Source organism: Centroberyx gerrardi, chromosome 21 (genome assembly GCF_048128805.1).
Source record: "Centroberyx gerrardi isolate f3 chromosome 21, fCenGer3.hap1.cur.20231027, whole genome shotgun sequence".
Taxonomy (NCBI): domain Eukaryota; kingdom Metazoa; phylum Chordata; class Actinopteri; order Beryciformes; family Berycidae; genus Centroberyx; species Centroberyx gerrardi.
In genome coordinates, this window is record NC_136017.1 from 3,490,521 (window position 1) to 3,518,004 (window position 27,484).

At 42.7% G+C, this 27,484-nt stretch overlaps 1 protein-coding gene across 1 annotated transcript; it reads left to right on the forward strand.

The window, feature by feature from the left end:
* The first annotated feature begins 301 nt into the window (after nucleotides 1-301).
* On the forward strand, nucleotides 302-23,489 carry LOC139920561 (cytoplasmic protein NCK2). Its single transcript, XM_071910589.2, has 3 exons — nucleotides 302-527; nucleotides 21,528-22,276; nucleotides 23,295-23,489. The coding sequence occupies exons 1-3, from the start codon at nucleotides 302-304 to the stop codon at nucleotides 23,487-23,489; spliced, it is 1,170 nt and encodes a 389-aa protein (XP_071766690.2).
* Nucleotides 23,490-27,484: the final 3,995 nt, after the last annotated feature.

Here is a 27,484-nt window from a genome sequence, read left to right on the forward strand (position 1 = left end):
CTCACAAAGGGAGCAAAACAAGCACACACACACACACACACACACACACACACACGCACACACACACACACACTCTCGAGGCAAACATACGGTTAGCCCTTCTCCCTCTCCCCCTCTTAATCGGCTCATTGTGCGTGTGTGTGTTTGCGTGCCAACTGCTGCGCTGACCCAGCCTTGACCCCACTGCTGTCTAACGTGTGTGTGTGTGTGTGTGTGTCTGTCTCTCTCTCTCTGTATGTGTGTATGTGTGTGTGTGTGTGTGTGTGCGCTTTCCAGGGGTGGCGGGGCGACTCCATGAAAGATGACAGAGGAAGCCATCGTGATCGCCAAGTGGGACTACCAGGCCCAGCAGGAGCAGGAACTTGACATCCGGAAGAACGAGCGTCTGTGGCTGCTGGACGACTCCAAGACGTGGTGGAGGGTCCGGAACGCCGCCAACCAGACGGGCTACGTGCCGTCCAACTACGTGGAGAGGAAGAACAGCCTGAAGAAAGGCTCGCTGGTCAAGAACCTCAAAGACACGCTCGGTACGTTTAGTGTCCGAAAAAGGAGAAAATGACCATGGCAGCTATTCTTCAATTAAAGTAAACGAGCAATTCCCTGCTGAAGGCTGAAACATTATGGAGATTTTAAACGAATTCAATATGAATTAGCCAAGGTTTTTTAAATTTTTCAATTGAAGAAGAATTGCCTTGGTCTTTTCCTCCTTTTTGATATTCCCACACCTTCTTTTTTAACTCTAATTCCCACCGAAGCGCTTTTTCTCCTTTCCACTTTTTGTATGTTTTTACTGTGTCGTTAAAATATTGATAGCTTACCCTAAAAGGTTTAAAGGAATAGTTCACCCCAAAAATTCAGTCTTTATCTACTCACCCCAACGTCAGTGGAAACCCCCCGTTGAACTTGGTAGGAAAACCAAACACACAGCGATTTCACCTCAGTCTTCCTCCAGGCTACTGAAGTTAACGGGTTCGTGTTTTTACAGCTTTGAAAAAAAAGCAGAAAATGTCCCTCAAATGTCTCCAAACAGTTCATGCAGCATAATCCAAGTGTTTCGTAGCCAGACGATTGCACTGTGGGTCCAGAAGTCCAATATTTACCTCATTATCTTCCACATTTTCCTCACTGGCAATGCTTTGTTCTAAAATGCAGTGCGACCAGAACATTGTCAAAACTCCTAAAAGGTGTAAATTGGCCCAGAGGAGGAACTGTTTTGACTTCAGTGTGCTGTAGAGAGGTGTTCATTGGAAGTTAAGATATTCAGAGTTGAAGAAAAATGATGAGAAACAAATCCAAGGCTCTCTTCTCTTAGAAAACAGTTAAAAAGCCTTTATTTTAGATGCTAATGCATGGACTTGCACCCTGAGGAAGGCCGGCATGTGCCGCAACGCATCGTTTCAACTTTTAATCGATACTTCCATGCATTAGCGACTAAAATAAAGGCTTTTTAACTGTTTTCTAAGAGAAGACTGCCCTAGATTTCTTTCTCGTTGTTCCTATAAGATTTAATCTAAATATCAATCGCCTAATCTTCAAGATTTCTCCAGTTTAATCCAGTTGAAGGATCTTCCCAGATGTTACAATTGTTAGAAGTGTTATAATTTAGCTTGACGCTGATTTATAGTCTTTAAATCTCTCACATTCTCACATCAGTGCTGCTTGTGTTCCTTTGGGCAAGGCAGGGAACCTCAAGAGTGGATTTGTTTGTGCAAAAAAACCTCAAAGACACCATGAGTAAGCTGTGGGTTCCAGTGAATGAAGAGATATATCCAGGAGGAACTTGTGCATAGTAGTTGAAGTAAGCTGAATGGTATGTTGCTGCAGTTGTCCTCTTGTCTTTGTGAACCTCATCACTGAATTCATGTGGAAGGAATCACTATCAGCCTCTGGGTCGCAATGTGGGACTTGAGTTTCGAGTGTTTGTTTTGACTGGTTTTGTTCTTAAACGAGACGAAAGTAAAGCTAAAGGGAATACAGAGAATGATGTCAGAGAGTTGGGCTTTTATTGTGAAACAGTAACTACATAGAAGGAGAAAAAATGAACCCAGCCTGAAAATGAGAGTCTCAGTCCTCTAACAAGAGAACTGCGGCGCGGTTCGTTAATCCAACCGACTACAGGAAACCACCCCAAAGCACAAGGGATTATGGGTAGAAGGAGACGGATGCTTGGAAAGCCTAGCAGAACAAAATGAAGTCTGGACTGATGCTCATATTCAGCTATTTCTTCATGTGTTCTTAACTGGTATAAACACCACAGAAGAAGAGACAAGTCCATCATGCTGAGATAAAGTTACAGGAACTGGAATCAGATTTGTTTTGACTCCAAAGTCTCTAACTTGGCAGGATGGCAGCTTACTAAAACTCTGTCCAATAAACAAGCTACTTGTGAGTCATGTGACTTTTGTTTACAAGCTCTGGTTCACTTGTAATTAGTCAGTTTGAAGCTAAACAAACCAAATACAAAAATGCAGCAAAGTCTTTTCCACTGGTTCAGACCAAAGAAAACCAGCTGTAGGTGTGATTGCATCTTAAATATGGAAATATTTAAGATGCAAAGAAAGATAGAGCCACTTCTTCCAGTAAAAGTCACATTTTTACTGGATAAATAAATACATTTATCCAGTAAAAATGTGACTTTTACTGGAAGAAGTGTCTCTATCTTTCTATCTGCTCCCCCTCCACCCCTCTTCAACTCCTGTTTACTACTGACTCCATGTTTGTTATGGATGGAAATAGTTGCAGCAGAGATTTGGCACGCTGCAGAGCCAGGCCGGTGAATTCATAACACAGTTAAAGATGTCTCATTATGGCTCCACTCTTCACAAAAAGAGATTGATTCCCGGATGGATTTTTGCCTGCAGCTAGCTGATCGATAGCTGACCTTAAAACAGAGCCGAGGCTGATGGGAGCTCGCTGTGCTCTGGGGGGCGTGAAGGACACACGGGCTAATGCTGAGTACATCTGGGGCTCTTATTTTGTTAATGGAGTCAAACTATGCAAGCCTTGCCTTTATTTAAACTCTTTGTTTGGTGGTTTGATTTGTTGTGGTCCTTTTATTTTACAGCATTTAGTCAATTTGGCAAGAAAATTGCGATACAAGTATACCACTACTGCTGTTATTTCAGCTACTTTATTATTATTATTATTAGTAGTAGTAGTAGCAGTAGTAGTAGTAGAAGAAGTAATAGTATTCACAAATATTTAAAGTTCTTCGTAAAATTATATAGCCGTTTTTGGGGGGAAAAGTTGACTTAAGCTACCTGCTATCCTATAACAAGTATCATGATTTATTTATTTTCTATCAATAATAATTATTATAATAATTATAATAATAAGTGCTTTTGTAACTTTTTTCAAATGGTGGTTGTCTCATTTTGGCATGAAACACTTCAAAGGATCATATGATCATTTCAAAGATTAAATACATTTATAGCATTCATACCTTGGATAGTGATGGACGTTTTTCTTTTCAATATATACTGTGGAAAATCAAAGTAAGACAATATAACATTGCCTCATAAATAACAACTTTGGCTTGGATTTGCTACAAAATATGTGCGCAAGGAGTGTTTTATTATGAGGTCCCTGGTGTGTGTGTGTGTTTGTGGGTGCTTGTTGTTATCTGGGTTATATGTGTGTGTGTGTGTGTGTGTGTGTGTGTGTGTGTGTGTGTGTGTGTGTGCTGGCAGCAGGGTGGGGGTATCCGTCCTCTAGCAGCTCTTGTGGAAGCTGAATGCTGGAAGACCAATAAACCCAAACTTTGAGCTCATAAGCTCAAAATTAGCCACATTTAACCCCGGGCTAGCCGACGCTCCACTGAAATTAGGGACGGATTTCCATCGATAATATTTTGAAGCAGCCAACCATCACATTCTGACTAGTTGTTTCCTTCTAGTCATCACCACCATTCCCAGATTTTATTTTTTTTAGCTCAAACAGGAGCTGTAGAGACTTCAGCCTGTCAGGACCGGACGAGGAACGCCAAGACGAGCAGCTTGTCGTTTCCTGTGTTGGCAGCATGTCGAGCTGTCAGGTGATGGAGAGACAGACTCACCTGAGGACACACACACACCAGGCGCTCACATGTTCCACCTACTTACAGAACCACTTCCTCTGCTCCGAAACATCCATCTTACCAAGTCATCTAGTCTCATATTCAGCCTTCAAATCTTATTGTTCTTAAACCAAGAGAAACATTCTGCAGTGAGGAGAGATAACTCCACTTGTTTCCAATGCAGCTTCACTTGTTTCAGGAGTTTTCTAGAAATGAGTGTCAGTCTGTTGAAACCAGTCAGAATAAGGCAGATCACTGCACTGCTGTCAAGAAAATGACTCTTGATTCTACTAAATTCTTCAAACAAGTTGATTTGCATTGGAAACAAGTGAAATTATCAAACCTCACTGGGAGATTTTTTTCACGTATTTTAAGAAAATTACGATTTTAGGACTCAATAATCGACTAAATGACTTGTTAAGATGGAGATTTTTTGCAGTGTGTTAGTTGTCGGGCAATTTATCAGTCGAGCTGATTAATTAGGACCAATCTGAGCTTTTATTTAGAGCTGGTAATTGGTAATCTGTCGTGTTGAAAATGAATCGCAGCGTTCAGCGATCCTGTTAGCAGGAGCTGTCACTCAGTAATCGCTCCGAGTGTTTTTGCAGAGTCAGCTCCGCATGGAAGTTTAGACCAGGAGACGTGAAGGCAGCCGCCGTACGAGCACTAATTGAATTCCTCGCTGTATGGCTGCGTTCACACTGCAGGCGTGAACTGCTGCTCATATGTGGTTTTTTTGGATGCCTGTTCTTATCTTTTCTAGGATTTAAACCATATCCTATACAATATGAACTGACACACTGCAAAAAATGACAAAGCTGTCCAGTGATTTTCTCTTGTCTCCAGACCTATCAGTTTATTTCATGATATTTTTTGTCAAATTCTCTCACTGCACTGGCAGATAATCTGCTGGTTTCAGTAAATTTCACTTGATTCATGCCAATATGACTTCTTCTTTCAAGAAATCATCATAAAACAATGAAGAAAATCTGGAAACAAGAAACTTTCTCCAAGACAATTTCACTTTTACCAAGAAAATGTCCTGAAACAAGTTACATTCTCCTGGGAAAAAGTCACATTTGTTTAAAGCGGTGAAATTATCTGCCAGTGCAGTGAGATGGTTTCACTAAAATAATCCTAAAATAAGCTTGATGAGTCTGGAGACAAGAGAAAATGACTTAAAACAAGTTTGTCAGTTTTTGCAGTGCAGCGATGTTAAAAAGACGCACCTACACTTCTTCCACTTGTTTCGAACACATTTCGGTCACAGTATGTGTTTTCGAGTTTTGACTGAATAGCTTTTTAAAGCTTTTTAGTGTTCACACTGATTAGAACAGTGGTTCTCAACCTGTGGGTCGGGACCCCCCAGGTGGTCGCAGGATAATTTTGGGGGGTTGCAAGATGATTCATGGGATAGGGGAAAAAAAAACATATTTCTACTATACGCATTTATTATCATACCTATTTTTTCAGATTTTTCTAAAACTTTTGCTTTTTTTTGTGAAATACTGAATAGTTTTCAGCCTCTAGGGAAAAGACATTAGATCTGTGTCACTTAAGAGGGAAATTAGAATTGGAACTTTAATCTGCAGTGTGAACGTGGACTTTTTACATTTTGGGGACATGATGTTTCTGTGACACATAAGAAAGTCACTAAATTGTTGTTTTATCTGTGTGTAGATTCACTTCAGTCATCCAGGTAGTGAGTAGTGAGTTGTTGTTCTGTTGTGATTAGGGGCAATCTCTCAGTATTTCTAGTAATTCACTTGGTTTATATTCGTATTTCAAGCTTATTCCTGTCTTTAGTTAGTGCAGATTCTTCAGCTGCTGTTGGTTTCACCTCTGTTGGTGCGGTGCCTCTCACCTCATTGATCTGCAGTGTGTTCCTGCGTCTCGTTTTAGGCGGAGGAGTGGAGCGGAGCGAGATATGGGGGGAAAACCCTCCCGCCGCTCTTTGTTCCTCGTGCTCAGAACAGCCTGATAATCTTGTCAGAGCGGCGGTGAGACAAAGTGCTTTATGGCAGGCGGTCCGGCCCGCTCGAGCGCGGCTGAAACGGTGACGAGTGACGGAGAGAACGGCCAGGCCTGTTTGAGATGGAGAGGGGCGGAGCTTTCCAACACACACACACACACACACACACAGGCTGATGAAGCGCTCTTGAGCCCCGACTCTTGAACGCCGTCGTCCTCATGCTGTCGTTCCTTCTGCTCTAAATCTATCTTCATTTATCTTCATTTATTTCGAATGAGAGCATCCATTACAGCATTATCATTCTGCTTCTTTAATGTGATGTATTTCCTGTTGGAACATGATGTTGGGGGCGGGGCTTAACGCAGTGAGGGATCATTGAAAAGTGTAAACCAATGGGAGATCAGTTAGGGAGAGAGAGAGGCAATCAAAAATCTGTGATGGTTTTAGTGGTTGAAGTTTTTATCAAAGCCTCCTGGTACACGATGATGTCACCACTAACGATTTTCTGTTTTTCCAGGAAGATTTTGATATATATAATACAAGAAATATTTGATTGGCATTTTTTGGCATAAATTGTCACATAGGTGTATGGCATAATAGAATGAGCTAAAAATGCGGAAAAGTCATTTTTTATGTCAGTGTGACTTTAAGTTTGATTCTGGTTTAAGGGTTAGAAAAGAGATAGATGGTTTGGGAAGAGTAGGGGCCCAAATATGGCGGAGCAAAAGAGAAAACAGGAGCAGGGCTTACTTGCATGCAAAACAAAATCACTTTAATAGAAGTAATTGTGTCAAAAATGAATAGAGGTGGCACATCTTCCAAAGTGAAGAACAAAATATCACAAGGCAGTCAGGCATTCAACCTAAACAGGTCTTCTTCAGGCAGTGGAAAGGACCCTAATTTAGTCCACATTAGAGCCACGGACCCCCGTTTCATGAGATTTTGTCTCTCGGACCCAAATCTGAGAATATTTTTATTGTCAGATATGATTTTAATCCAGAATTCCATGACTGTCTGTATTGTAGGTAGAGAGATAACAGAGAAACTATGATCAAAACAGTCATTTAAAAAAGTTTAATAATTCATCAATTTGCTGGGGACCCCCTGGAACCCCTTCAAGGACCCCTGGTGGTCCCTGGACCCCATGTTGAGAACCACTGCTCTAGAGTACCATATATATATATATACTCCAATCCAAAAACTGGGTGGGGAAATGAATGCTCTCTCCTTCCTTAATGGCTGAGGTTGAGGTGTTCATTGGTATGAATATGTGTTAATGAATGTGAAGCAGAGCAGTGCTGTAAAGAGAGTACAAACGCTCCATAAAGCCCTTACTTAGATGAATAAAGATGAATAAAGATGTAAAAGCAGACTGTGGATCTGCATTTCAGCGCTCATACCCAATACACACACACACACACACACACACACACACACACTAGCACAATCCACAGCTCGCAACGGAGACGATAATTGTTGCCTCTCAGCGAGCTTCCCGGGGCCAACGAGGAAAAGTCACCAGGCAAAACAACGCTCGTCGGTTAATTGAAAAGCATTTGAACTTTGGCCTGTATCGGCGGAGCGGTTCCGCCTGACTGACTGCTTTCTAATTAACCCTCGAGTGAAACCCAGAGTCGTGCGCGTCGGGGTTGGAAGTTATTTTCCCCGTTTTCATTTTCCGTTTATCGCTCGCGCCGCAAATAAGGCTGAGGACGGCGGCTTTTCCCCTTCGCTGAGCACATTCATTATGTGCATTTCCGGCCTTAATTCGCACGCTATGACTTTATGTTTTTATCTCTTTGAGTAAAGCAGCGGGGCAAAATTAATTCTGTTTTGTACCTGCCATGAAGGAAAGGTGTGCTGCGTCTCTTTGTGCCTGGTGTTCAGAGTTTGGATATTCACTGCTTCGGGTGCTTGAGAAGTGAATTTTGAGATTACTCGAAATATTATGGGTCAACTTGTTGCCGATGGTGGAAAAAGCACTTACAGAAAAATAAAGGTGGTGAAAATCGTTCTTTGGCGTGATGACACAGAAGAACCATTTCTGGTTCCACAAAGAACCTTTCAAGAACCATTTCTGCTCTCCTTTGCTTAGACTCCTGCAGTGTGTTTTTGTTTATCTGTCCTTGTAAAGCCTCATTTGCAATTGCACAATATATAATATGGAGGAGTTTGGTTATTTTCCACATTTATGCCATCACCCACCATCCAATGACTAAGAATTAAGAACCTTTTAATATCCCAATTGGGATATTAAAGGGTTCTTGAAAGGTTCTTTGTGGAACCAGAAACGGTTCTTCTATGGCATCGCTCCGAAGAACCATTTTCAGTTCCAGTCCGCACCTTTATTTGTCCGTGTGTACTCAAATCCTTTACTTAAGTAAAAGTAGCAACACCATAATGGAGAAATACTTAATTAAAAGTTCTGCTCTCAAAGGTTTACTTAAGTAAAAGTATAGAAATATTAGCAGTAAAATGAACTGAAGTATCAAAGTAAAAGTCGTCATTCTGTCAGAGAGTTATATTATTGAAGCATGAACCTGTCAGAAGTATTTTAATGTTGTCGTCTAACTGCTCCATATACTGTTGGGGAGTTTAAACTCTAACAATGCAACATATTTTATGAGCTTATCGTATGTTTTGCGTGTAAAACCTTATTCTGCAAAGTAACTAGTAACTCCAGCCGGCAGATAAATGTGGGAAAAGTAGAAAGTCTCACAAAGTGGAAAATACTCAAGTGAAGTGCCAGTACCTCAAAATTATACTTGAGTAAATTATTTCTTTCCACTTTGTCGCTCAGACTTGTGAGTTGCCCATCGGACCCCGAACCCCGGCGGCGTCGGTGTCTTGCTCCGCCCACCTAAGCGAAGCGGGGCCGTACCTCGCCGCTCTCGAAGGGGCAAAGCTCTCCTTCACGGTTGAAGGAACTTTTCTGACTTTGACGGCGGGCGAGCGACGTCTCCGCGGGGATAATTTCCACTCAGACGAGATCGACTCTTGCCTCGATCTGACAGCCGACGGCGAGAGAGAGAGAGAGAGAGAGGCGGATAAAGGGGCGGAGATAAGAGTGCGGCCCGGGAGATAAGCAATCTGCTCGCTCCCATCTCTCCATCCTCTCCATCTGCATCGCTTTCCATCATGGCCGCTCCTCCCCGCTCTACTCCCATCTTCCCCCTCTTGCATTACCAGGCTGAAACGTCCATCCATCTTCTGTCTGAATCTCTTGTTTGACATCTCCATTTCTTCCTCTCCTCCGTCTCTCTCCCTCACTCCACTTTATTCTCTTCATGTCGTCAAAGGCGGAAGTTACTATGTACTCACGTTACTGTAATTAAATCGCTTTTTTGTGTACTTGTACTCTTTAAAAGTCAGTAATTTTACTTTTACTTAAGAACGTTTTCACTGAAGTATTGTACTTCGCTACATTTTAAAGGTCCCATATGGTGTAAAGCAGGACTCCCCTCTCCTCTGTGATGATAAAGGAGTTGGATGTGTATCTAAACATGGTGAAAGTATCAAAACTAAATCCACACAATCCATATTAGAAAAGCGAGCCTCTAAACGAGCCGTTTGGACTTCCGTAACTTTGTGGCGTCACAAAGGTTTGCTCATTATCATTTCTGTAAGAAATAATAGACTAACAAAGTGTTTTTTTCAAAGCGGTCGAGCGGTCGTCATCGTTTATTACCGGAGAGTTTTCCCTACCTGTAGCCGCCGGGCCGCGGCGTCTCACGTTTCACTCTCGAAACGGTTAGCCAATCGGAACAGAGGGGTCGTTAATATTAATGAGCCTTAAAGACACGGCGACAGAAACGGCCTGTTCTTGGTAAGGCTCAGAGAGATGCTGGAAAATGAACGTGGAGAAATGGATTGAGAGTGTTTTTGGTTCATGACACCACACACACAGCTTTGAATGGACAGAAAGACACAAAATAAAACACTGGAGAGTGGAGAATATGGGAGCTTTAAATCCCATCCATCACAGACCAGATCGTGTCTCTCCATCAGCAGCAGAAACTGGATCAACGTAAACTGACAAACTGTGGATCCATTCACAGTGAGAAGAGGAATCTGGCTTTACTTTGTTTCTGCACTTTATTTTGTCATTTCTAATGTTTCCAGTGAAAAGAATCTAGTTTGAACTCTGACCTCTCTCCTTTTAGAATCACATGGAAAAGATCACAGCTGACAACGCTCTCTGTTCTAAAGAGGAACTCAGGAACTTTTACTCTGACGACACTTTTTACTTTTACTTCAGTAGATTTTTACACTGGAAATTTTACTTCTACTTAAGCAAAATATCAGCAAAGTAACAGCACTTCTACTTGTTTTAGTTCTCTTTCTACCACCACCAGTCTGTCATCCTCCCTTCATCTCTCTCAGTGGGAAAAGACACATTCATCTGTTGATACGTCACGGTACTCTGTAACTGTGGTAACTGCTTTATTTTTTATGTTTTAATAACAAGAGTAGTGTTGTTTTGTTCTTTTGGGGACACGACAGCAGAACAGTATCAGATCCAGGTGATCGTTCCTCAGATATTGCCTGCCGTCCGTCCAGCGCTCTACGTGGATTCGATTTTTTGATAAAGGCGGTTAGAAAAATCGATTGTCCTATGAAAATGGGATGCTGTGGAACGTGACGGCTGGTGATTAATTTCTTTCTTATCCAATCATGGTGTGTGTGTGTGTGTGTGTGTGTGTGTGTGTGTGAAGGAAAGGTGATAAGAGGAAAGACCAGCTTTCCATCCAACTGATGTCCCTGTTGTTGTCTATAGTAGTTCCATCTAGTTTTACATGAGAATTTATGTCTGGTTGTACTTTGCATGGGAGACAAATACTTTGTACTACATAACGTACCTATTTGATGACATTTGGATGTTAAATTAACAAGGTTTATCATGTTTTTCTCTTGCTATCATGTAAGTTAAATTATATTAACTTAGGCTACCATTAGTACAGTATTTGGTTAGTTATCCCTTCGCACTCTACTAGTTAAGACGAACCTTACGTCTCCACAGTCTAAACGAAGACAGCTTTAGTATCAAACCAGCTAGTTTCAACGTAACGTTCAGTGGAGACTTTACATCCTAACTTACGATCAAACGCACGTCCAGCTGGTGCAACAGGCTGCAGGTCCGCACCGCTTTCCTACGCATTAAAGCTGCACTAGATAAGAATGGCGATGGCGTGGCACAAAAGGCCACGCCTACAAAGTGCGGTACAAGTGTGAAACCCTTATGAATAAAACAATAAATAAATGCGGTTGCTCCTTCTGTGTGCTAACTGATGTGAAATGAACATGGTGTAAATAATTTGTCGTTGTCTTTTCACGGTTGTCGAACAGCAGCATGATCATTAACTCCTTTCTATTATGGAAGTTTGCTAGCTTGTTAGCATTTTGTGACTTCCGCATAATTAATTTATAATGATCATGCAGTTGTTTGACAGCTGTGGAAAAGAACACAGAGAGAAGCAAACACAGAAAATGTCGATTGTTTTTCTCATAGAAACTGAATAGGGTTTCGCACCTGTACCGCACTTGTACGTCACGCCACTCTTATCTCCATGCAATTAAAATTAAACTGCAAAATTAACATAATCAATACGATATATATTATAAATTATCAGTGTGTGTTTATGCCTAAATCCCCCTCGTTTGCCTGAAACTGGCTTTTCAGTGTCTGCCGTCTGCCTCTTCAGCGCCTGCGGAGGCTTTGCGGACGCCGGGTACCGATGACAGCTCGTCAAGATGAGTGACAGGTGCGGGGGCGGGAACTGGACCCACTGAGGGGGGGGAGGGGGGCGGGGCTAACAAGACGCTTCCTGTCTCACGGAGAAAAGTCGCATATTGTCGCATTAACACCTCAAAGGAGAAAGTCCATCGCCTCTCCTGTGACACTGAAATACAATAATATCATAATAAAAGCCATCCGGCGGCTTGTCTCGCTGTCGCTTAGCAACCGTGAATTCGATCCACTTCCCCCCCCCCCCCCCTTCACTCCTCTTTAGCTCCATTAACACTCTTCATCGTTCGGCAGCGAAGCAATTAACGCTCCTCCGTGGCGGCCGCAGCCTCGCCGTACGGGAGAGCCTCGTCTCTCTGGCCGACGCCCACCTGGCTGACGGAGCCAACAGGTGAATTAGCATTCAGGTCAACGAGCCGCTGTCAGAGCGCTGTGGGAAAGGTGTGTGTGTGTGTGTGTGTGTGTGTATTGTGCTTGTGTGTTATGTGTGTAATGTGTGTGTGTGTGTTGTGGGGTGTGTGCATCTGTGTGTACGCGTGTGTTATGTGTGTGTTTCAGTAAGTTTCCCTTGTGTGTTATATATGCATGTTATTCTTGTGTGTGTGTGTGTGTGGGGGGGATGTGTGTGTGTGGGGGGGGTGAGTGTGTGCATTGTGCTTGTGTGTTATGTGTGTAATGTGTGCTGTGTGTATCTGTGTGTATGTGTGTGTAGTTGAGTGTGTGTTGTCCTTTGTGTTATATGTGCATGTTGTGTGTGTGTGTGTGTGTGTGTATGTCTGTTCACCTATTCACATATCTGTATGCGTGTGTGTGTGTGTGTGTGTGTCTGTGAGTGTGCATGCATTCATGTTTGTGTGTTATCCTAGTGTGTTATATGTGTGTGTATGTGTTATGCTTGTGTGTGTGTGTTTTTGTGTGTGAGCATGAGTGTCTTTGTGTTAGGGGTGTGTGTGTGTGTGTTTGCATGTCTGTGTGTGTAACCCTTTGTGTGTTGTGTGTGTGTGTGTGTGTGTGTGTGTTACGTGTGTGTGTGTGTGTGTGTGTGTGTGTGTGTGTTGCATGTCTATTTTTGTGTATGGGCATCAGTGTCTTTTTTGTGTGGTGTGTGTTTCCATGTGTGTGTTTGTGTCTGTGTGTGCATCCGTTCATGTCTGTCTTTGTAAGTGTATTTGCATCTCTGCGTGTGTGTGTGTGTGTATGTGTGTGTGTGTGTGTGTGTGTGTGTGTGTGTGCGCTCCTGTCACTCATGCAGCAGATTTGGGAAAGCTTCCCTGCGTCTCCATTAAACTTCTCAGAGTTCAGTTCTCCTGCGCAGGCTAAATATAACCGTCTTCCTCTCAGGCTGCCACAGGAGGCGACTTGATGCAGCAGATAGTCTGACAGAAGAAGAAGAAGAAGAAGAAGAAGAAGAAGAAGAAGAAGAAGAAGAAGAAGAAGAAGAGCTGCTGCTGGATCCGCCTGCATGCAGCCGGCAGAAACTGACAAACTTGTTACAGGAGAAGTCGGCCATTTTGGACCTATATATAATTTGTCTCTTATATACACTGCCCATCAAAAAGTCTGGGGGACACCTAGCTTTTGAAAATGTTTTAATAAATAACCCCATTAAAGACTAACTAGGTTTAGTTTGAGGGGGAAAAAATCCTACAGCCAACCGAAACAGTTGTGTTGTTGTAATTCCTCACTCAGCCACAAGAGACCTGCTCTCGACTGTGATTGGATGATTGGTAGCGATGGACGATTCTGCATTTTTTAGAGTCGATTCAGACTCCGACTCCTTGTGATGGAATTGATGGAATCGATTCTGAATCAAAATCCAAATGAAAATCAACACAAAAATTGAAGTTTTACACCGGATGGCATTCAACCAGTGAGTCTTGAATTTCTCCCTCTCCCCTCCACACTTGTTGTGAAATGGATCAGACCGAGGCAATCGAACACAGATTAGTAAAGTATAGGCCTAAATCAGACTGAATTAATTACAAATTAATTTAGATTAAACGGTTGCTTCGATTACAGATTTTGGACTTGAGATCGCAACAGGAGTCGACTCTTAATTGTTCGTCAGTTCTCAGAATCAACATGACGGAATCGAGAATCGACTCTTTTGGATTCGACTCTCCATCCCTACAGATTGAGGCTTTAACCCCCAGAAGCTCCAGTAGAGCTGCTCAGAGGCCAACGATTGACTAGACTAGACTGTGGTTTTACTGAGTAGAGTGTCTTCTAACTGTATAAATGTCAAGCAGGGAGCTACTGAAATGTCAACTTTCCCTGGATAAATACAGTATAAAAAACCTTCCCCTCATCCCTCTCTTCATGTATCCCATCAATCCATCCTTCGTTTTCCCTCTTTCCGTCTCCTCGGGTCGCTGGTTAGCAGATCAAACTCTTTGCCTTTTTTCCTCAGACTCTGTTCCAGTGACACTGCCGTCGGCTCGTCTTTGCCACCAACCCGTGCAGATGCCAATAGAAACACACACACACACACACACACACACACATACATACACACACTCCGCAGCATGGATATGCACGCAGAATTGGAAGCTGATTCCGTGAGACTCCGTGGTTTCGCTCCGCTCGTCCTTGTTGCTCGGGGACACTGATGTGCTTTTGGTTTCATTCGGTTTCATGTTTGACTTGTGATCTGCTCTCAGTCGCTCAGCTCAGCTCAGCTCCAGTCGGCTGCTCTGAACCAGACGCTCGTCTACACGCCGCGCGCAGAGCGAGGCTCGCTGCTCGTCTGCCAGGCGTCTCATCAGGTGTGGAGTCAGGAACCAAAAAAACGGGGAAATCAAAAGGATATCTTGATTTATTTTACATGTTTCAAACAAAAAATATGCAGCTTGGCAAACTGAAAAGACAACGTTTCGCCCGTCATTTTATTTTTAAACTTTATTATTTATTTAAAATAAATCAATCAAGATATCTTTTTGATTTCCCCTTTTTTTGGTTCTTGAATGGAGCCTGTTTGTAATTGACGCACCAGAGAAGCCTTATAGTTTATGTCCATTTTCTGAGCCAGTATATGGACTTTCTTAGTCATCAGGTACTAAGTCTGAAATCTTTTTTTCTCTTAAAGCAAGTCAAAATACTGACCATGGTGGGAGAAAATTAAACTTGATCTCAGTCCAAATCAACTTGTCTCAAGAATTTGTTGACTTTATGTCTTTTTCCTGATTTATCTGCCTTATTTGGCCTTGATTGACTCTACTGAGACTTATTGAGTTCTTGAAATTGCATTGAAAACAATTGGAATTATCTGACTCCATTGTCAGAATTCATTCATTAATTTCTAGGAAAAATAAGATTGAATCAGGTATTTTTATTTTTAAAACAAGCGGAAAAAACGGTTTTCAAATTCAAACTGCTCAAACCATCCAGTTACATTCACATAATGCATCTATCACTTTTGATTATTTATACTGTGTATTTGCATATTGTTCGTCTGTATCTTTAATTTATATGTTTTTGATGCTGGTTTCTTGGTCAGGTTTCTCTTAGAAACGAGGGCCATAATCTCAACAAGATTCACCTGCTAAAATAAATTCCTGGTTGTATATTTTCTCATAATCATGTGATTTTTCGGCTGTCAATTCTGCCTTTTATATCATTTGGGACACATCTCCCAATTGTTTCACATTCCTGAGGCTTGTTTCCTCTGAATGAACCTCTCAAGAATATTCTTCAATCATTTTCTTGATGCTAGTAGAGTGACTCAAGATATTGAGACTTGTTTCTTGAAGTGAAACTGCACTGGAAACAAGAACTATCTCACCACACTGGCAGAATTGTTTGCTTCTTCTAAGAAAAATAAGCTTTCAAGACTAAACATGTGACTAAATACTTATTAAGATGCGTATTTCTTGCAGTGTGCTTCTGCCCTCGGTGTTGTGAAGGTTGTTTGTATTCATGCTGTCAACAGTAGAGATGAACTGGAGGTTCACAGCTCGCTGACTGCAGGCAGAGGATTACTTCTGCAGCCGCGGTTATCTGTACATTTCAGCCTTCAATCAGTGGTTTCATTATATGGTATGATTATCCCGGGCGAAAACGCCGCAGTTATTAATGTTAGCTGACAGAAACGCCTGAAACGCAGTTAAATCTTTTTACCGTATGCTCTGCGTGGCAGAAACACATCGCACCGGACCGCGTTGAGCTGCAGGGAAAGAAATCATTCCGGGGAAGTTTTATTTTCCACCTTTTATTCCCAGTTGATAATGCGTTCTGCCAAACCTGCACAGCGCTGGAAAGAAGAGGAGAAGAAGACAGAGTGATGTAACAGCAGCTCACAGGAAGGAGAAGAGGTGGAGGAGGGAGAGATGAGAGCGAGCGAACGTCTAACCTTTATTTATCTGGGGAAAGTCTTTTCTCAGCTCCGAGCCGCTGTGGTTCAGAGGGAGGAAGAGATCGATGGACAAACCAGTGAGCTGAAGAGAGGGAGAGGAGGGAGAAGAGGGAGAGGAGGGAGAGGAGGGAGGGAGTGAAGGATGCAGGTTGCGTTCACACTGCAGCTCAAAATGTCTCAATTCTGATGTTTTTCCTTCCTATGTGACTCTATCTGATGTTTTCTAATCAGTCTGAACAGCGCATGGAGTCGCATATTTTTCTATTCTGATCTGGACTATGTGGATATGTGATTCAAAATTGGATCTTGACAAATGCGACCTACATGAGACTTGAGTTTGAACTCTTGAATCGGAATTTGTCAGCGTTGCCATGATAATAATAATAACTTTATTTGTGTAGCACTTTTCTAAAAACAAGTTTACAAAGTGCTTTACATACAATAAAACCCAAAGAAACAGTGATGTAAAAGTACCACAATTAAATTAATTAAATAGAGTTGAATAATAAAAATAAATTAAAAAAATATATAAAAAGGTACTACAAGAGATAAACAGATACAACTAGAAAACAGAGATACAATTAAAAACAGATGGAACTTTACATGAAAGTGTGTGAGAGCCCTGACAATACAAGTCGTCCCCATCAGAGACAGCAATAAGAAGCTAAATAAGTAGAAAAAGTAGAAAGTAAAAAAAACAAGTAATGAAATGACAAACACAGTGACAAAATAAAACGGAGATACAAGTATACTACCGTTCAGATGCTTGGAACCACCGAGAAATCCCCACGCCCCCGAGAGAAACCAACACCTCCAGCACCAAAACCGATGAAAAAATACTAATGAAAGTCTTACATCATTCACCAGCTGTCATTGTTTTGGCAGTTTAGCTGAGCAGCGTTAGCATGGAGGACAAGGAGACACAGCAGTGGAAAGAAAGACAAATAGACGACTTGACTGGTATTTTGAGACGCTTCAATTCAGTCCAAAACCGAAACTGAAATGTGTTAGAAACAAGCCGGGGAACTACAGCAGCAGATATGACTTTCTTTCTTTTTGCTCTGTCTTTCTTTCTTTTCATCTCTATGCTATCAGTTCAATTTATGTATCAGATATGGGTTACATCCTAGAATAGATATGAACAGGCTTCCAAAAATACCAGCAGCAATTAAGAATTGAGCACGACATTGAGGCCTTGGGGGAGAGAGATGGAGGGTTAGGGTTTTTTTTAGTTTTTTTTTAACCTTTTAACCTTTGAGCTCCGTGTTGTTTTTCAGCATCGACCTGCTTCACATTCATCATCCACACAGTTCCTCACATTCACACCTTGGCAGTAAATTGTCTAAAGAGTGGGGAGAGTTTCTCATTCTCCTTCCACACCCGGATTTTCCCAGCATGTGTGTGGGGATTCAAACCATTGAAACCATCCAGTTACATTCACATACGCTTCGCAGAAACATGCACATTTGCATCTATCACTTTTGATGATATATATGATGTATTTGCATTGTTTTTTTATGTTGGTTTTAACTTTAATTCATGTTTTTGATGCTGCTTCCTTGGCCAAGTCTCTCTTAGAAACTCATAATCTTTAAATTCCTGGTTGTACTTTCTCATAACCATCCGAAATATGTTTTTTCTGCTTTTTATTCAGTGTTTTTTATCATTTGGGACACATCTCCCATTTGTTTCTAATGAGTTATGACCATTTTCCTGCTTTTTCTCATCCCTGAGGCGTGTTTCATCTGTTTTTTAACCTCCATGAGGGAGGGTTTTTCCAAATCCGTTACCGGTCATCCAGGTCACGCGTGTTTCTCTTAGCGACTGCATGCTTCTCTTCATCTCATTACCATGCTGTGAGTTTTATGTTTTTCTTACACAAACAGAAGACACATGCAACACAAACCGCTCAGTATAGGCTTCTGCTTTTGTTCACACACACACACACACACACACACACACACACACACACACACACCAAACTCCAGTCTGCAGATGGTTTTGTGCGTCCGTCGGTCGGTCGGAGGACAGGAGGGTCGCTCCAGCTTCAAGATCACTGCAGGTTAACCTCGTTTCAGGCTTCAGAGGGGGGAGAAGAGGGGGATGGGGGCGTCGTTCCTAACCTTTTTATAAGAGAAACCTTTCCTGCGCTGGGAGAGAAGAGAGCTGAGGAAACAGGAGGATGGGGGAGGAGGAGGGGGAGGAGGGGGGGGGGAGGGTTCCTCAGATCAGCACCGGTTGACCTTCGAGGTTTCTGCGACGGCTTGCATTACCGTCACCGCTGAACACACCTGGGTCGTGCCGGAGAAGCCCGGTCCTGCATGTAAACCTCTATGGAATTTGAATGGGAATTTCAAATGGGAATCCCTTGGAATGTAGTAATAGCGGTAAAAATTACTCATAATGTTAAATAAGCATATTATGAACAATCATGGACTATTTTCTGTCACTAATTCAAGGTAAAAAAAAAAAGGCAAGGCAAACTTTATTTATACAGCACATTTCATACATAAGACAAATTCACTGTGCTTCACATAAAACACAAAAAATACATAATTTGTCTAGTAAAATGGCATTAAGAAAGAAAGAAAGAAAGACAGAAAGGCAATAGTAATAAAAAATAGAAATATTCTTTTACTCCAGTATAGTAAAGAATAAAAAATCTATAAAAATGAATTTGTAGGGTTGGTGCAATATGGCAAAAGTTGATGTTGCGACTTTCATGACTTGATGTGAAAATTAAATACTCCACATTTCAGCTACACGCTCCTGTTGTTTTGACTGCTCACTAGAAAGCAACATTTTCTGAAGCATAGTAGTTGTGAATTTTAACCGTAATGTTAGTATGCTGATAAGTTTTTCTTGACTTAGTATTGAATTGTAGAACTGTCTACTCTATACATGAGGAGATACTGTAATAGTGGTGAGAGTGAAACCTGTGATTACAATAGTGGCTCTTATATAGTCTCTAATTGGGATAATATATAGGGAATTGAATAATAGGGAAATTAAACTGTTCCTCATTTTGTTGCGGACCACTTGAACCCGTTAAGGACCCCTGAGGCTCCCTGGACCACACTTTGAGACCTGCTGGAAATCCAATATGATATTGGATTCCTAGATATATCAGTATTGGAAATTATCCCATTGATGCAATCACAGAAAACTGTAATTACTGCATGAATGAAAGGTCAATTTTCAAGTCATTCGTTTTGTATTTGGCTTTTGAGTGTGACATTCTGATGCTGAATAGATAAAGGAGTGATATTTGGCCAAAATGAGATATCCAACCTTTGAAAAAAATTACACCTGCGTTCATGAAAGGATTGCTGGCATGAATGTAAAGTACATTTTTTGGGTTACTGTTAAAGTTATGAGTCATCTAGAGACCTTTGCTCACAAAGCCAGTTGCTCTTTTGAAGATATAATTTTCTCCGCTTTTGAAATCTTGACCGGTAAATTTCAGGTGATAAATTACAGCGTTGTGGAGTCAATAGAGAGGGAAAGAGATGGAGTCAAAATGAAAAAAAGGGGAACTTTCTAGCAGAGAGGAGATGATGATGATGATGATGATGATGAACTGTCGCTGGAGGCTGTTATGGAACAAGTTCAGAGGTCAGTGTTTTCCAGAGAGCGATGCCAGACGCTCCATCCGCTGTCTCTCAGGCTGTTGACATCCAATCTCTTCCTGTTGACTTTAATGAAGATCATACACAGACACAAAGAGGGAATTCAAATTTCACTGCAAGCACTCTATCAGAATCAGAAACACTTTATTTGCCAAGTACAGGAAATGTGCAGAAATTTGTTTCAGTTGGGTCAGAAACATGTCAGGAACTAATAAAGTACATACTAGGGTCTGACCGATATGAATTTTTGAAGGCTGATACCAATATTTCTGGACTGAAACTGCTGATAGACGATATTTTATGCTGGTATTTTGTGCTGTATACTTCAGTTTGGCCACTTTCATGGCAAAAATGTTGAAAATATTACAAAAAATTACTAATATTCAGCGGTTCCCCCAAAATGTTCTTCTTGTCAGGGTGGAAAAGCTTCTGAAATCATGGGACACTAAAACTCTCCATTGAATTCACAAAATTCAAAACACTGCCAGGGTTAGGGGTTTAATTCCCAGTGTAGCTCATTGAGTAGAGCACTAACACTGCAAGGATTAGGGGTTCAGTTACCAGTGGTGTCAGAGTTAGGGGTTTGATTCCCAGTGTAGCTCAATGGGAAGAGCATAGTGCTAACACTACCTGGGTTAGGGGTTCAATTCCCATTGTAGCTTGATGGGAAGAGCATGGCACTAACACTGCCTTGGTTAGGGGTGCAATTCCCAGTGTTGTCAGAGTTAGGGGTTCAATTCCCAGTGAAGCGTAATGAGTAGAACACAAACACTACAAGGTTTAGGGGTTCAATCCCCAGTTTAGTTGGATGAGTAGAGCATGACACTAACACTGTCAGGGTTAGGGGTTCAATTCCCAGTGTAGCTCAATGAATAGAACACTAACACTGCAATGATTAGGGGTTCAATTCCCAGTGTAGCTCAATGGTCAAGCACGGCACTAACATTGTAAGGATTAGGGGTTCAATTACCAGTGTTGTCAGAGTTAGGGGTTCAATTCCCAGTGTAGCTCAATGGGAAGAGCGTAGTGCAAACACTACCTGGGTTAGGGGTTCAATTCCCAGTGTAGCGCAATGAGTAGAGCACTAACACTGCAAGGAATAGGGGTTCAATTCCCAGTGTAGTTCAATGGGTAGAGCATGACGCTAACACTGTCAGGATTAGCGGTTCAATTCTCTTGATCTGTCTGTCTCTTAGTCGGGGAAACTCTGTAATGCTATAACCTTTTCAACTTGATGTCGGCCTGATATCGGTGTCGACACATCCAGGTGCCTGAGGATTAATCAGTATCGCTAGCACACAGCCGCTAGGAGTGCCATGGAAAGTACTTGAAGGAATTAGTCTGGCTAGGTCAGCCAGGTAGCACCGCTAGCAGAGCAATTAGTATTCCTAGTACAGAGAGGCTTAGCGCATTAGCATTGCTAATCGATACCTAGCTGTACTTCTGGCCTCTCCTGCACTAATTATGCTACCGGCTTGTTACCGCTGAAGTGTTTACATCCTTGCTGGCTTGAAAGAAGAGTCACGACCCTCTAAGCTGTGAATGTGGTTGAGCCAAATCACTTTCACCAGTGGCTCAAGTCAGTGCATCACTCAATCTCTCTAGGTGCCTCGAGTGTCGTGCCATCGAAGGATTCCTCTGTCTAGAAACACAGCAGCTGTTAACTCATGATTTATGTATCTATTCTGAGGAAAACAAATCCAGTCAAGGAGAGATGTTCCCTAAACCAGGCTTCTTGTTATTCTAAACGTAAATCTCTCCCTCCTCTTCCTCAGGCCTCGGGAAGACAAAGAGGAAGACGAGCGCCCGCGATGCTTCTCCGACGCCCAGCACCGACGCAGAGTATCCGTCCAACGGCAGCGGCGGAGGCGCCGAGCGCATCTACGACCTCAGCATCCCGGCGCTGGTCAAGTTCGCCTACACGGCCGAGCGTGAGGACGAGCTGACCCTGGTGAAGGGGGCGCGGGTGGTCGTCATGGAGAAGTGCAGCGACGGCTGGTGGCGCGGCAGCTCGGGCGGCCAGGCCGGCTGGTTCCCGTCCAACTACGTGCTGGAGGAGAATGACGGCGAGGCGGCTTCGGTCGACCCCGCCCGAGGAGGGGGAGCCCTCTACCAGAGGGTGGGAGGGGCGACGTTGGTTTCGAACGGCCAATCGGCTTGCGGCATGGTCCTCCACACGGTGCAGACCTTGTACCCGTTCAGCTCCGTGACGGACGAGGAGCTGAACTTCGACAAGGGCGAGGTGATGGAGGTGGTGGAGAAGCCGGAGAACGACCCGGAGTGGTGGCGATGCCGGAACGCCCGCGGCCTGGTGGGCTTGGTACCAAAGAACTACGTGATCGTCCTCAGCGACGGCCCCGCCCCCTTAGACTCCTCCCCCTCGCTCCACACGGGGCCCGCTCCTGTCGGCAAGTTTGCCGGCAAGGACTGGTACTATGGCAACGTGACGCGGCACCAGGCGGAGTGCGCACTCAACGAGAGAGGGGCGGAGGGAGACTTCCTGGTCCGAGACAGCGAGTCGTCGGTGAGTACTGGAGCGTGGATGCCGATTGGTTGATGTTGATGTTCACAGAGGCTGGGGAAGTCATTAAAAGCCCCATGAAACAGCATCTTTACTTCCTTGACTCGATATTTTTCCTGTTGAAACAGGATGTTGGGGCGGGACATAACACAGTGAGGGATCATTCAAATGTGTAAACCAATGGGAGATCAGTTGGGGAGAGAAAGGCAGTTTGAGTTGAATGGAGGGGTGGAGGGGCTTGTTTTTTTACTGAAAATCAGGTTGATCATACAGTATTTTCTTTTCCTATGCAAATATTTTATGTATTATACAACATGGTCCATATTTATAGTATTTGGTTAATATAGCACAGTATTTTAATGCACTATGGGTCCATATATACAGTAGGAATCTTACTGCATTTTGAAACAATAGCAATCAGAGTATAGAACAATATCTCCCTCTGGTGGATGGTTAATTCAACTACACTTACTGAGTAATTATATGGTCTTATAGATTAAACTGCCAGTCACTACAGTGTAAGCTAATGGGAATCCAAATAAAGCATAAAGTGTACATGAGTTACATGTTTCTATATATAGTTTATTTACCAATCTCTACTTTTTCTCCCTCTGTTTCCCTACCTTCACTTTTCTTATTCCTTCTCCTCTTTCTTAACTCTCTCTCCCTCTTTCCTTCTGTTTATCCTTCATTCTACCCTCTTTCTTTCTTTCTTTCTTTCTTTCTTTCTTTCTTTCTGTCTCTCTTCCCTCCCTTCTATTTCACTCTATCCCCCTCTCTCTCTCCTCTCTCTTCCACTGTTTCTTCCTCTCTCTCTCCCTCCCTCCCTCCACTTTTATCCTCCCTCTCCCCTCTTCCTCTCTCTCTTTCTGTCTTTCACTTTCTTTCTTTCTTCTCTCTATTCCTTTCTCCTTCACTCTCTCTCTCTTTCATCGTCTCCCGCCATTTCTCCCCCCCCCCTCTCTCCTCTCTTCCTCTCTTCCTCCCTCCATCCTCTCCTCCCCCCCCCCCCCCCCCTCAGCCCAGTGATTTCTCCGTCTCCCTCAAGGCGGTGGGGAAGAACAAACACTTCAAGGTCCAGCAGTCGGAGGGCGTTTACTGCATCGGCCAGCGGCGCTTCTCCACCATGGACGAACTGGTGGAGCACTACAAGAAGGCGCCCATCTTCACCAGCGAGCACGGCGAGAAACTCTACCTGGTCCGACCTCTGCAGTGACTTATGAACCCGAAATACCCGTCAACCCAGACTTGGCAACCCCAGCAACTGAGCAACCCGCCCACCAACCCACCAAGACGCAAAAAACAAACAAACCGGATAGCCGTCTTCTGGTCCAGTCGAATTCCAGTAGCTTTTCTTGGATTGAATTGATTCTACGGAAGCCCGGGTGGCTCTACTGGTTTTACCGCGCAACTTTGGGACAGTCGCAGTTAAGTCATGATGAATACTGTCACTCAAGATGGAAATATAACACAGTCAGACTCCACAAACACACAAACAAACAAAGCCGTCTCCTGGTTCACTCTGGTCCGGTTTGGTCTGGTCCAATTCCAACACTTTGTTTTGTTTTGTTTTTGCTGGAATGTATTCTACCGAAGCCTGGATGGCTCTATTGGTTTTACCACGCACCTTTGGACACTGTTTCAGTTGAGCCATGATGGATACTGTTAGTCTAAACACATCAATAAACAAATATGATAGCTGTCATCTGGTCTTGTCTTGTCCGGTCTGGTCCGGTCTGGTCCGGTCCAATTCCAGTACTAAGCCCAGATGGCTCCATCGGTTTTACCATGCAACTTTGAGTTGAGCCATGATGGATACTGTTAGTCTATATGGAAATATAACGCAGTCATGCCCCACAAACACACAGACAAATAAAACCGTCTCCTAGTCCACTCTGGTCTGGTTTGGTCCAGTCCAAAACTAGCACCTTTTTTTTGTGCTGGAATGTATTGTACGCACCCCGGATGGCTCTATCGGTTTTACTGCGCACCTTCTGACACAGTCTCAGTTGAGCCATGATGCCTACTGTTAGTCCAGATGGAAATATAACAGTCAGGCCGTAAACCGGATAGCTGTCTTCTGGTCCAGTCTGGTCCAGTCCAATTCCAGTAGCTTTTTGTTAGCTGGAACACAAACAGAACGCAGACAGATGCCATTTTAGTGCTCCAGTCTAGAACTACATTCACAGCACAGTCATTCTGAACAAGGTAGAAGTGTAACACAGCCAGATCGCACATAAACACACAAACAAACAAACCAGATAGCTGTCTTCCGGTCCAGTCATGACCGGTCTGATCCAGTTTGGTCCGGTCCAGTTCCAGTACCTTTTTTTCCTGCTGGAATCACTTCTACTAAAGCCCGGATGGTTCTACCGGTTTTGCCGCGCAACTTTGACACAGCCGCAGTTGAGAGAAGATAGATTGTTACTCCGCATGGAAATATAACAGAAAGACGCCATTTTGGTGATCACTACACTACTGTAGCCTGGAAGTACACATTCCCCCACATACAAACCAGTCTGTCCAGTCTGGTCCGGTCTAATTCCAGTAACCTTTTTTGCTGGAATTTATTCTTCGGAGGCCTGGATGGCTCTAGCAGTTTTACTACACACTTTTGACACGGTTACAGTTTAGCCATGATGAATGCTGTCAATCAAGATGGAAATACAACACGGACACACGCCATTTTGGTGCTCAACACTCACCTCAGTGGCTCCATTGGACCCTGCGACAGACGCCTGGCTGTTAACCGGCTTTTCCACACAAAAGCCGCCAATCTGCCTGTCCACCACATCCCTTTGAATCCGCTAAATATCCAGAAAACGCCTTCGCCAAGTGACCATTTTGTAAGCACTCGCTCTTTTCGCCTCAGTTGGCGGCGCCACGTGTTGCGTAAACATTTTTCCTGACTTTCTACAAGTGATTTTGTCGCTTGCTTTCAATTTTGATCCACGTCAAGCTTGATCCGCAGGGTCAGGATCTAGAGAAATGAGCAGTACATTTCTGGAGAGGCGATGAGAGCAAACGACGACCACGGAGAGACTGACTGATCTATACGCCATTTCTGTCTCGCTTGTCTTCGACGAGTCTGTTTGTAACTGTTTCTAATAAATGTACGGCTTCTCTTGGTGGTATTTGTACTATTCAGGAACCCTCAACCTGGGAAATCGAATCTCAGGTCCCGCTTGTGAATAAAGGTACTCACAAGGGAAAGGGGAGATACCTGAAAACATTTGTTTCGTGGAGCGGGCAAGTAAGCTGTGAGTTGAATGTTTCTAGATGTACAGTGCAACCAAATGTGCCACCAGTGTATCGCTCATACATGTGCACACTCGCCATAATCCACTGCTCCTCGATTTGAGTGAAATATAACAAATCAAGGAGGCTGAATTAAAAAGTGAGAGGAGATCTCCACTTTCTATTGGCTGTGTGCGTACTAATGAGTCAATTTAAAGCTGCACTACGTAGTTTTGGGAAGAAAACAATTAAAGCTCATACTGAAAAATGACCATTTCCAAATTACCATTTAACTTAAGGCAATCCGTGTCAAAAATTTACTTTTGAAACAAAATTAACTAACAGTTATCCTAAAATATATTTCTCTGTATTGTTGTTGTGGTAGGAAAATCGGATCGACTCAACAATCAGTCTTTCTAGCTTCAAACTTGCTCCACACTTTAAAAAAATAATGTGTCATTTTTAACGTGTGTAACACATATTTGTGTTACTTTTCAACACAAGATATTCTCATAATGCCAATATGTGTTGCTCTTAACATATTGTGTTGAAAAGTAACAAATGTTGCCCCAAGCTAGTCTAGCTAGCATGGATGTATTAAAGGACTACACTGACTTTTTGGGTGTTTGTCCCATTGATCTCCTTACCCAATATCTAATGAGAAGATTGGTACCAAAATCATCTCTGTGTCTCTGGTAGCTAGCTCTGTCCGGTGCGCATGCTAACGCTTTAGCATACAGTATGTTAAGTAATCGTAGGCGACTAGCATTATCCAAAGTATGAAGATAGACCTTTTAGTAATCCAAAGTTAGCATTGTTAGCATTGTAACAATGCTAACTTTGTTATGAATCTACAGGCCAGTATTCTCTGGCTTAGATTCATAACTTCAGAAAACAAAATCTCAGTATGAATCAACAGCACTTTAGTTGTCTGGCTAACTCCGCTAACTTCCTGTGTAAACAAAACAAGTTACGCTTAAAGTCTTGTGGAAAGTGAAATCTTCTGGTATTGAAAGTGCATTATTTTATTATTTTGTGTCTATTTTACCAATCCACTAAACCAGCCTGGCAGGTTTAGACGCTTCATTAAAATTAATCAACTATCCAGCTACTGTATGCTAAAGCGTTAGCATGCGCATCGGACAGAGCTAACTACCAGAGACACAGAGATGATTTTGGTGCCAATCCTCTCGTCACATATAAGGAGACCAATGGGCCAAACTCCCAAAAAGTCAATGTAGTCCTTTAAAAATGATGCATCTTTTTTTTAAGAGTGTATGGATTTTCCTATTTTTGCAGCGCAGCTATGCTCTTAACTCTTCTGATTCCTAAAACTACATAGTGCAACTTTACCATTTCATTTTCATCTTTTTTTTTTTTAAGATGTCTTAATGTTACCGAGCACTGTTATTTAAATTTTGTTTCAACTGTATATGTCTATTTAAAGAAAAAAAGAATACTAAGCTGTATGAAGTTTAGACATGGCGCAAAGGTACTGTATTCAAAGATTGTGCTGTGAGAGTCAGAATACTTTCATCAGATTAAAGGTTTTCCTAAGTGAACAAATTTCAGACAGCATTGTCTTCGAGTTTTCCCTCTTCGATTAATCTGAATTTTTCTTTATCTTTGTTCAAATTCAAATAATCCCAAAGATAAAGAGGAACAAAGTCACTCAGACAGAACTTCACCCCTGCAGCAATCGAGGGAAACGACACAATAAATCTGTCCACTTTGCTCCAGACATGTTTCATATTCGTAAAAGTCAATAGAGGCAAACGTGGAGACGGTAAATCGATGTAGAGGTGACCTGCTGTGTGTTTTGAATACTGAGGGACTCTGCAGACTCTGAATAACAGACCTGTAGTTCTGTTTCCTTCCACCAGATGGCAGTGTTACTGTAAAACAGTGAGGGAATCTAGGAGAGACTCTAATGATGCAACAGGTTTGGTAATCCACTAAGTGCTGTGGATGAAA

What these genes read in the sequence shown, in the direction of transcription:
- LOC139920561 (XM_071910589.2), top strand. Translation starts at nt 302, where the DNA reads ATGACAGAGGAAGCCATCGTGATCGCCAAGTGGGACTACCAGGCCCAG. An exon ending in GAACCTCAAAGACACGCTCG is followed by an intron (nt 528 to 21,527) that starts GTACGTTTAGTG and finishes CCTCTTCCTCAG; the next exon opens with GCCTCGGGAAGACAAAGAGG. An exon ending in TCCGAGACAGCGAGTCGTCG is followed by an intron (nt 22,277 to 23,294) that starts GTGAGTACTGGA and finishes CCCCCCCCTCAG; the next exon opens with CCCAGTGATTTCTCCGTCTC.